The sequence below is a fragment of the Notolabrus celidotus genome, chromosome 14 (genome assembly GCF_009762535.1).
Source record: "Notolabrus celidotus isolate fNotCel1 chromosome 14, fNotCel1.pri, whole genome shotgun sequence".
In the NCBI taxonomy this organism is placed as follows: domain Eukaryota; kingdom Metazoa; phylum Chordata; class Actinopteri; order Labriformes; family Labridae; genus Notolabrus; species Notolabrus celidotus.
The window spans coordinates 16,041,910-16,052,271 of NC_048285.1; the positions used below are offsets into that span (position 1 = coordinate 16,041,910).

The 10,362-nt window shown below is 40.3% G+C and overlaps 1 protein-coding gene across 1 annotated transcript; it reads right to left on the reverse strand.

Moving 5' to 3' along the window:
• Window positions 1-1,696: 1,696 nt before the first annotated feature.
• Window positions 1,697-10,362, reverse strand: LOC117825659 (vomeronasal type-2 receptor 1). Its single transcript, XM_034701572.1, has 15 exons — window positions 10,265-10,362; window positions 9,957-10,127; window positions 9,066-9,357; window positions 8,745-8,987; window positions 8,433-8,624; window positions 8,185-8,310; window positions 7,824-8,008; window positions 6,310-6,433; window positions 4,959-5,186; window positions 4,686-4,809; window positions 4,352-4,512; window positions 4,059-4,254; window positions 3,579-3,817; window positions 3,209-3,408; window positions 1,697-2,142 (listed from the first exon to the last, which is right to left on the reverse strand). Exons 1-15 carry the CDS (start codon window positions 10,360-10,362, stop codon window positions 1,833-1,835), a joined length of 2,889 nt encoding a protein of 962 aa, XP_034557463.1. The 3' UTR covers window positions 1,697-1,832.

Consider the following 10,362-nt stretch of genomic DNA (forward strand, 5'->3'; position numbering starts at 1 on the left):
ATGTATATTATTACAACATTTCAGATATTATAGGCAGTGTACACTACAGTTAAAGGATTACAATTGTCACATGTTCTCTCACAAATTTGAATTTTGTGAGGTAAAATTATGTTTTCTTTCTGGTGATTATCAACCATGCACAATGTTAGTTTGATAGCAAAAGAACAACATTACAATCTCTCTGTCCTTGAACTATTTTGAGCATTTTATTAAAATCACAGGGGTACATTATGTTTTTTATGACAGGATTGGTTATAGTAGAAAAAGAAAGTTGAATTCACATTGTAAACGTTTAATATTCCTATTTTGGACAACTTCAGCTAGATTCATTCATTTTTTTAAACTGTCAGATGTGATATGCAAGGTGAAGTACAGTAGTACAATATCTGAGGTAAACGTTACCTTAATATTAGTTCTACAGCAGCTTTAATATAATATACAGTTGTGCTCATAAGTTTACATACCCTGGCAGAATGTATGATTTATTTGGTAGTTTCTGTTGTCATTATGATATAAAATGAGTAAGCACAGTTGTTTGATAATAATTTGCTTCACACAACCACTAACCATGAGTGAAAAAAGTTTTTCTCTTGTCTTTCATATTCCCTGAAAAATGGCCAAAAAAATCACAAATTCTGCCAGGGTATCTAAACTTTTAAACACAACTGTAAATCATATGAAAGCTAGTGAAGTCAAAAGAGCTTAAATTTATTATTGAGGGGCTGCAGTGGCCTATCAATCATAGCATGCCATATACAGAGGCTATAGTCCTCGTGCAGTGCTAGCTGGTTTGACTCCTGCAGCCTGTTGCACCAGCTGTGCGTAAGCTCAAACGTAGCCTAGTTTGAACATAATTTCTCATTTAGGATGAAGTTTACACTCTTCTAATGTTTTGGGTGTTGCACCAGCTGAGATAGTTCAAACATGAGCCTAAGTTGCAACTTAGTTCTTCCACTTGGCTCATAGTAGGTGTAAAGTCCTCCGTACAGTATATCGGCTGCCATGGCGCGTCGTTTTGAAAAGTGGGATGATGAGGAGATACAGAGGGTTCTCCCAGCTATATGACGTCTACAACATGATATCAGCGAGAGATTAAATCTTTTGGAAAAAGATGATGACCAAGAATTGCCCGCCTGAGTATTAACATATGTTGTAGTTGATCATTTTACCACTTGATGTCACTTTTATTATACACACCATAGATTAAGGATTTAGGCTATAGTTATCACTTTACTTTAGTTTTTTTGATAGCTGTTTGATAGTTTGTTTCAGTTCTGAGACGATTAGGCACGAAAGATTACAATGCATCAAAATTGGTGCTTTCCTCTGATTGGCTGCTGGAAGTGTATACTCATATCTGGGACAATGTTTTGGTTAGTTTGGACGTTACCGCCTACTACGATGAACCTTACGTCTCCGTGGTGCAACCAAACAATGACACAACTTAAGTTACAAACTAACTAGTTTCAACGTTTGGTTTAGTGTGGACTTTACACCCTAACTTAGGACACCATTTATGCACAGTTGGTGCAACAGGCTGCTGGTCTTGGTCATTTCCTGCATGTCTTCCCCCATTCTCCACTCCCCACATTTCCTGTCTCGCTTCAGCTGTCCTATAAATAAAAGGCAAAAAATTGCCCAAAATCTAACCTTAAAAAAAGTATATTGAAGTTTTATTCTTTTATTACTTGCTGATTAAGAGGTAGAAGTTTCCTACGCATTGATATATGGTATTGATGTCAATGTTTTTTTTTAACATTTCTTTCTGCCAACTACATTTTTTGTTTACAACTTAATTTTTGTGGCCTAGTTAAGTTCTTCATACTGGTCCTCTAATCATCAATCGCAGTGGATGCAACCTCAGTAGCGGTTGTAGCAAGTGATGCTGAGGTTCCAGTTGATGTCCCATCACGTGGTTTGGCGCGGGGCCTCATCATCTCCTCTGTGTTGCGTTCAGGTTTAACCAGTAGAATGTAACACTTGGGCAGGAAGATGCAGGTCAGTAGGCCAAAGCTGGATGCCAGGATGGCAAAAATCTGGACAGCAACCATGAACTTTCCGCGTGTGCTGAGGTAAGCCGGGACAAAGGAGATCCAAACGATGAAGAAGACCAGCATGCCAAAGGTCACACATTTTGCCTCACTGGAAGATAGAATATCAAGAATAGGTCATGCCACTAAATTGCTTTGAATTTAAATTAGATTCTCTTCAACTTACATTTAAAAGGAATTTAGCAGTTTTTGTTTGCAGCTGATATCTGCATTCAATCAGATATCCTTTCTAGCATGCTAAACTATCATTTTCATATTTTCTGTGGTTGAGATTTCTTTTTTCTGGACTTCAGTCATTTTCAAGACCTGCTTCACAACAGAAAATAATTTGGAAAAAGTTAAAATTGGTTGGATTAATCAAAACTTCTTGAAATAATTATGTAATAATTGTAATGTGGAAACATTATAAACTACTGTTTTTATTTGATAAGAGATAGGAATAAATACAATTCAAAAATGTGTTGATATCATTATTCTGTATCATTTATTCTGGTTTTGATCAGGATCAAACCTTAAGGACTTGTTCCAAAATTTTGAGTAGCATTAAGATATCTATGATTTAAACAATTAGAGTTAGACTGATCCAAGCAGATGGGTGGTTTCAGGTTGAATTTTAACAAAACAACAACATAATGTTAGGCTATAATGATGAACAAACAATGTCCTGTTGCCTTTTGGATCAAGCTTTGAATTCAAGGACCTTGTACTGAGAACCTTCATCAAAATTATGATAAATAAAATATATGATTAATTGCATTTCATGTATTTAACACTAAGTACTAGATTACATAAATTAGATAATTGATTGGGTTAAGACTTTTAATGATCCCCACGCTCTGCTATGTTTCTGATCTGTGTGGGATCTGTGGGAATGATAGGAGTGTTCAGAAGGGCAAGGATAACAAAGAAAATTGAAAAAGCTACAAATGGTGAAAAAGTAAAAAAAGTAAATAAACTTTTTCCCCTCAAAAATGTACCTCGCAAGCCATTAATGAAACCATGTTTTGATTAGTGATTTATGACATTTCACCTAAAAAGTAGTCTCTTCCTATTGTTTTTGTTGTTTCATTTTGTTTTTCTTTGCTGTTTAACTTCAGAACATCCTGATCAAGATATATAGTTTATACATTTTAAAACTGGTCCCTTGTGTTTCCTACCTGAAATGATCCTCCAGTTTGCGCGCTATGAAGGCAAAGATGAAGGCCAGAAGAGCCAGAAGAATGTCATAGGCAAAGATACAACAAATGAAGACCACAGAGCCTTCATCACATTCCAGGATGATCTTTATATTCTGCGCAGAGGTGTTCTTGACTGGATGTGGAGGGAGGATGATGAGCCACACTGTGCATGCTATAGCCTGTGAAGAGTAGTGATGACAATTGAAATATTATAACAACATCAGGATCGTTATTGCAAATGAGAATTGGTTCTCAATTAACTCACCTGGTTAAATAAAGGTTAAATAAATAAAATAAAAAGGATTAAGAGTTCATAGTAAGATCTGAGTCTGTTCCCCCTTGTGTTTACCTGTATTAATGTTGCCAGAGCAGCTATTGCCCTCTGGTGGGCACATGTGAGAGTGTCAACTTCTGGGTTAGCACAAGCATTAGCATCATTGTTATTGAGTGTGTTGGTTACAATGACGTCTGGATTTCCATTGTTTGCTGCTGCTTCAGCAGCAGCTTTGGCAGCTTTTGCAGCTGCCTTGTGTCTGGTACGAGCTGCTTTCAATGCCTGAGCTCTCAGCATCAATATAGCAGCCTTACCTAAAGTAAAGAGACATCAAATTGACATATTGCACATTGATGTTGCAAGAAATATAAATTTTTTTTTCCAATAGCCCTGTTTTCATCTAACATTGAGAAATAAGCATGCCCAAGATTATGACATGAGTATTAGAGATTTTAAAGCAGAAGCATATTGTGAACAACAGGTGTTCAATATACATGCATACACATAAAACAGTAAAGTAAAAAGACAGGTATTCAATTTAGACCATGTACCCACCCATGAGAGAGGAAAGGCAGAGAGCAAAGCCTAGAGCTAGGCCTACTTGGCTGGTCATGCAGCTCCAGTCCTGAGGTTCTCCCAGGAAAACGATGGAGCAGAGGAAGGTCACCACCAGCGAAAAGAGCAGTGAGAAACTCAACAGAGGATCATTTGCTTTCACCAGGGGGGTGCCAATATTCAGAGCAAACACCACCTGAAAAACAGATCAACAGCAAAACAGACCCTTTGGCGTTTCATCCCTTACTCACTGCATCAAAGGATCTGTTAGTACCTCCATAAGTGAGTCTCACCCCAACGCCAATTGTGACCAGAGCTCCAAAAGCTGAGATGACGATGAGAGTGATCCCCAGTGGCTCTCCAAAGGCCAGGAACTCTATGATTTTTGGTACACAGGCATCATGAGCCTCGTTGGACCAGTCGTCCCCACTGCACAGGACACATTCACGAGCATCTGTCACAGAGGAATGGGTTGATAAGAGGCCAGCAGGGTTGTGTTAGCAGACTGTAGGGTTATATTTGCTGTTAATACAAATTTGTGATTTTTAAGTTGTTTTAAGTCTTGCTTGTCTGGAAAATCAGGTACAAAGATGACCATAAGATACACTCTGAAATCTTTATACTAACTTGTTGTGTTGCTAATTTCTCCATCTGCACATGGGATACAGTCAAAACAGCAGACTGGCTCTCCCTGTCTGATTCCCTTCCTGGTGCCTGGCTGGCAGTTCTCACTGCACACTGACCGAGGGGGCTGCAACACATGTAAATACAGAACAAAGATTAAACAGACCTGTTCCACATATGCATACACACTCTAACAAGTGCAGACCTGCTCTTTGGATCATATGCTAGAAGAGTATGAGGTTTATATTGTTGTATATATATCAACATGCTACATACCTCCAAAGCTTCATTGTTCCACAAAATGGAATCATTCATTATGGTCATCCTGTCCTTAGGTGCTAGTGAGCCATTGTAGTGTCCTACAGTGACGTAGGATATCTCCCCTTCACTATTGACCTGCCAGTTAAGGATGTCATAAAATGCTTCTACATCCCCGTTATCAAAGTAGATCTCTTCTTCTGTGTGTGGCACTTTAAAACGCACATTCTTTAGGTAGTACATCAGCTGTGAATAGAAAGACAAAGCAATATCCTGGTCACAAATATGTTTATTAAAGGCCCTGTGAGGACTTTTGAACTGGCTGAGAAACAGACTGGAAATCATACTGATGCCTTTGTATGACCTTCAGTAGCAAACAAGACCATCAGCAACAACACTGACACCTTCTCTGTTGTCATTTTTAATGCCTGAAACCACCTTGAGGGTGTAGGTGTCAGACCAGATGATGGACATCTTGCTTTAGAAACAGCCTTTATTTGACTGTTTTCATGCAAAATAATCACATTGCCTGATAAAGTTGCCTGTTAAAAGACCACAGGATGAGGTTTTTGTTGAAAACACTACTTTTGCATGTATAGGACAAGAGATAGGACGTATCACTTTGTCCACAAGGGGGCACAAGAATAGATACAAAACAAAAGTTCCTCAAAGCAGCTTTAATGTGGTGGCTAGTGCTCTCTTCTTTGCTGTGGCGTGCTGGGGTGGAGGTATCAAGACGGGTGAGGCCAGCAAGCTCAATAAGCTGGTAAAGAAGGCCCGCTCTGTGGTTGACCTAGAACTGGACAGTCTGGAGTCAGTGGCTGAGAGGAGGTTGATGGACAAACTGCGAGCCATCCTGGATAACCCCTCTCACCCTCTCCATGATGAGCTGTGGCTGATGGGGAGCTCGTTCAGTCAGCGTATCATTCCACCACAGTGCAAGACTGAATGCTTCAGGCGCTCCTTTGTGCCCACCGCCATCAGAACTATTAAACAGTAATGGAGGCCACAGACTGCTACTGCTTCTACTTTACTATTTTTATTTTATTGCTTAATTTGTCATTACCAACCATAATCACACCATGTCAACCTGTCACTACTGAATTTTTTTAATACTGCCTGTAATTAATTATATTTAATTTAAATTCCATTTGTAACATTGTATATATCTAAATTGTATTCTAGCTTTATTTATCTATTTTTATTTTTACTCATTTTTACTTATTGAAAATTCTTCTTGATTGTACTTTTGTCTGGGTTGCTGTAACAGCTGAATTTCCCCCCCGGGGGATCAATAAAGTAATATCTTATCTTATCTTATCTTTAAGTGGTTGTATTCACTCACACATACACACACTCACAAACGTACCTGCCATGGCTCAAAGTTACTGATGTCTGCACATTCATTTTTTCCATTAAACGGTCCCTGTCCAGCTTCGCAGTGCTCCAGGTTGTGCAGTGCATAGGCCACGGCGTACACAGCTTTGTACACACTGTAGGGTAACATCAGAAGGGCATCTTCATATTATTCATTATCAGGGGTGTACTCAGGCTGTTTTAGGGGCAGGGGTGGAAAAAAAGGGCACCTCCTTTGAAAAGCATGGTACTCACAGTTTAGGGTAAGTTTAAATGTATTGATACAGCGGTAACAAGAGGGGGGTTTGGGGCCCTCCCCAATAAAATTTTGAGCATCTAACACTTAATTCCTGCATTGTAGTGAATATTTTTATGACCATAACATAACATAATTAACTACAAAGGTATCTAGAGGGCTTTTTTTTTTTCACTGAATTTATTGGAGGGGCATTGAAAGGGCACTTTTGTGCATTCAATCCAAAGAAGAGGAAGCCAAAAGGCACTTTTTAACAATCTATTGACTGTAAGGTGTTCAGGAGTATTTTCCACAATAAGTTAAATAGAAGTATAGAAGTCTATATCCAGAGGTTTTTTTTTTTTTTTTAAATGTCTACGTTTTATACATTGGAGGGTCATCCAGAGGGCACTTTTAATGTTTTGTACATTTGAAGGGAATCCAAAGGGCACTTTTCATTCGTTTTCCAATTAAAGGGCACCAGAAAAAGCTATTTGTAATGATTTATCTTATCCAAAAGGGCACTTTAGTGCGGTTTCTTTCAGACATGGGGTCACCATTGGGGGGGGGGGGGGGGGGGGGGGGGGATGCCCCTCTGCCACCCCCCTGTGTATACCACTGATCCATGATAAACATTACATATTTCACTTATTACACTTTTAACTTTAGAGGGTACATTCAATAACATAATTAAAAATATGTTTTCAATCAATTTTTCTGTCTTGCTTCAGATATTTGTTGCTGCTTCATAATGATGAAGGACTTTGATTGTGCTTCAAGCAACAGCCATGTGTCTTTTTTTCATAAGTCATGTCATACCCTGAAACAACCACTTATCTCAAAATAGTATCATTAAAACTAGTCTTAGTTTACAAGACTCGACAAAATGATCCCCACGCTCTGCTATGTTTATAATCTGTGTGGGATCTATTCAAAAAAAATGTCATGCATGTATGTTGAACCATATTATGGGGCTGGCCTTTTCCAATTTTCAACTTCAAGGGGGCGCCATTTAGCCATTTGGGGGGATTTTTTTTCGGGACCACAAAAATGTCAACATTTTCGCCAGGCCTGGTGCATGTGCAACAGTTGGGGACTTTTAAGCCACGTTAAGGCAAGCAAATTGGGGATTCAAAAGTCGGGAGAAGAAGAAGAAATAATAATAATAATAATAATCACTCAGGTTTCAAAAGGGCCTCGCTGACATTGTCGGTGCTCGGCCCCTAAAAAGAAAATTGAAAAAGCTAGAAATGGTGATGCTTGATGTAATATATGAGCAGTTAAAAACTAACCTGTAAGTGATTCGTAACTGGGCAACATCAGAGTAGGTGTTATTGAGCTGTGCCAGGGACTCCAGTCCTGTACATAGTCCGTCAGGGATCCCCCTCACTGCTATGGACAGTGTGCTGTTAGCGTCTTTGACCCTCTGCTTGGACTGCCTCACAGCTGTGCCATAGCTCAGCGTGCAGTTGAACAACTAGAAGATGAATATACAGTGAGATTAAATTTGTGTGACATTGTGGTCACTGAATTGATGATGTCTCAAGTTTTCTGCCACGGAACACCAAACGTAAGATCACAATATGCATTTTAGTCCAGGCTAACAGGTGTGTATTATGAGATGACTGCCATTAGTAATTCTGATACACACACCGACTCCCAGAATTCCTCAGTGAGCTGATCATCATATGGATCCAGATCCAGCAGATGACGCTGAAGGCCTGGTATGTTTGCCCTTTTTACTCCAAAGCCCAGAGTACCACCCATTACTGAGCTCACCTGCATAAACACAGGTACATTATAAAAATTAGCTCAAGTTGTGACTTATATTTCTGTTCCATTATCACTTAGTCTTTCAATGTGGTCATAACTGAGGTAACTGAGCTAGGCTGAGGACTCACCCCAGGCTGGTTGATGAGAGCAGAGGTCACCCAGGCCTCACTGGCGATCCAAGTGCGGTTGGTCACATTGTGACGGAGCAACTCAACAATAAGGGGACTAAGGTCCACATCCGATGAGAAGACGACAATGATCTTGGCCGTGGCCTCAACTACAGTCTGAACAATACGCTGAATATCCTCTGGGGAACTCACCTAAAGTTTATGAAGAGCAGCACTCATTTTTTAACAGCAGTGAAATGTGGCACATACAGAAAAGACAGGCATGACATTACAGCGTGTGATCACAATAGCAGATGGGATAGAACTGTTCACCTTGGGTAGGGTTTCAGAGAAGGAAATACAGACACCAGCTTCCTCCACCTGCTCCTTGAAGTCCTTGATGCCATACTTGCCGTAATCATCATCAGCAGCTATGGTGCCGACCCAAGTCCAGCCAAAGTGAAGCACCAGCTTGGCAATTGCTGTAGACTGGTGCTTGTCATTGGGAATGGTCCTCAGGAAGGTGGGGAACTGGAACTTACTCTCGAGGGCAGAGCATGAAGAAGAATAGCTGACCTGAAGCCGACAGCAGAGAGGAAGTTTTACCTGTGTGCTTATTTCCATCAATCTTTATGAGACTCAGCATCAGCCTACCTGTGGGAAGTGATACAGTCCAAGTATCCGAGCAGTGGCGATAGAAAGATCAGAGCCCCCAGCGCCCACTAGAGCTGCAAGAGGCGCCCCAGTCCCACAGCGGTAGTTGGGTACAGCCTCATCTTGGCCTGTCAGGTAGGTGAGGGTGCCCTCCACGGCTTTGGAGATGGTGAAGCAGGAGTCGTAGATGACGTAGCCCAGGTCTGTGTTGGGGAGGAGGTCGGTCCTCTTGTTGATTTCGTTGATGGCAAACAGCATGGTTTGGGTCCAGCGAAAGGTTCGGAAGTTAAACCTGGAGAAAATAAGGTGAGTAATGGTGTAACTTTATTTTACAGTGACCTTGGGGAAGACACTTAACCTCAAAACTGCTCCCAGTGGCTGTGCCTGCAGTGTGTGAATTGGACTAGTTAACACTGATTGGCATTTCACATAGTAGCCTCCGCCATCTGTCTTCAGTGTATGAAAGTGGTGTGAGTGGGTGAGTGTGACATGTAATGTAAAAGTGCTTTGAGTAGTCAGAAGACTAGAAAAAACACTATATATATGCATAGAGTTACAAGCATTGTGAAACTTGTCAGTGAATTTTAAATCAGAAAAGCCCAAAGAAATACCCAGATGCGTAAAATTTGAATGCTCAACTGATGCAACCTACAAAGTGTTTTTTCTTTATATTACCTAAATAAGCTATGAGAGAAAAATTAAATAGGTCAATTAGGAGAAATAATGTATTATTTAAGGGATTAAAACTAGAAAGTTTAACCTCAACAGGCCCTCTTTATTACCACAGATAGGTGTTAACAGATTACATGAACTTAAACTCAGGACATCGAGCTAACATGGTAACAATAGTGAAAAGAGACACATTAAGTGTTCCATGAATGCTCAACTCACCCCTCACATCCTGAAGACACAGGCACCCTTGAAGTGTTTCCATCACTGGATGCAATACGCTTATGCACAGGAAACATGCCCCCAATTACAACCTTCTTCTTTTCCACATTCTTGTAGCCGCTCAGGTTGAACTTTGCCTTCAGCTTGCATGTGGACTCTGCTGAAACAGATCTGCCAAAGAAGAAAAAGGCACATAGTCCAAGCAAAAAGCGACTGATTTCCATCCTATGTGGACACGGAAAAAACGCTGGGAGAGCTGCCGCTGTGTACACAGTAAAAGAAACAGCGGAGTGTGACAGGTGTCCTACCTGCTCTCTGGAGAGATGTGCTGCGTGAGGTAACATGAGAACAGATTCACCAGTGCGAAAGAGAAGGACACTGGATCACTGCATCTTATCTTATTCAT

Coding starts and splice junctions, on each gene's coding strand:
- LOC117825659 (XM_034701572.1), bottom strand. CDS start 10,362: ATGAATAAGATAAGATGCAGTGATCCAGTGTCCTTCTCTTTCGCACTG. Junction 4,810..4,958: donor GGAACAATGAAGCTTTGGAG/GTATGTAGCATG, acceptor CATGTGTTGCAG/CCCCCTCGGTCAGTGTGCAG. Junction 2,143..3,208: donor AAACTGGAGGATCATTTCAG/GTAGGAAACACA, acceptor TCTATCTTCCAG/TGAGGCAAAATGTGTGACCT.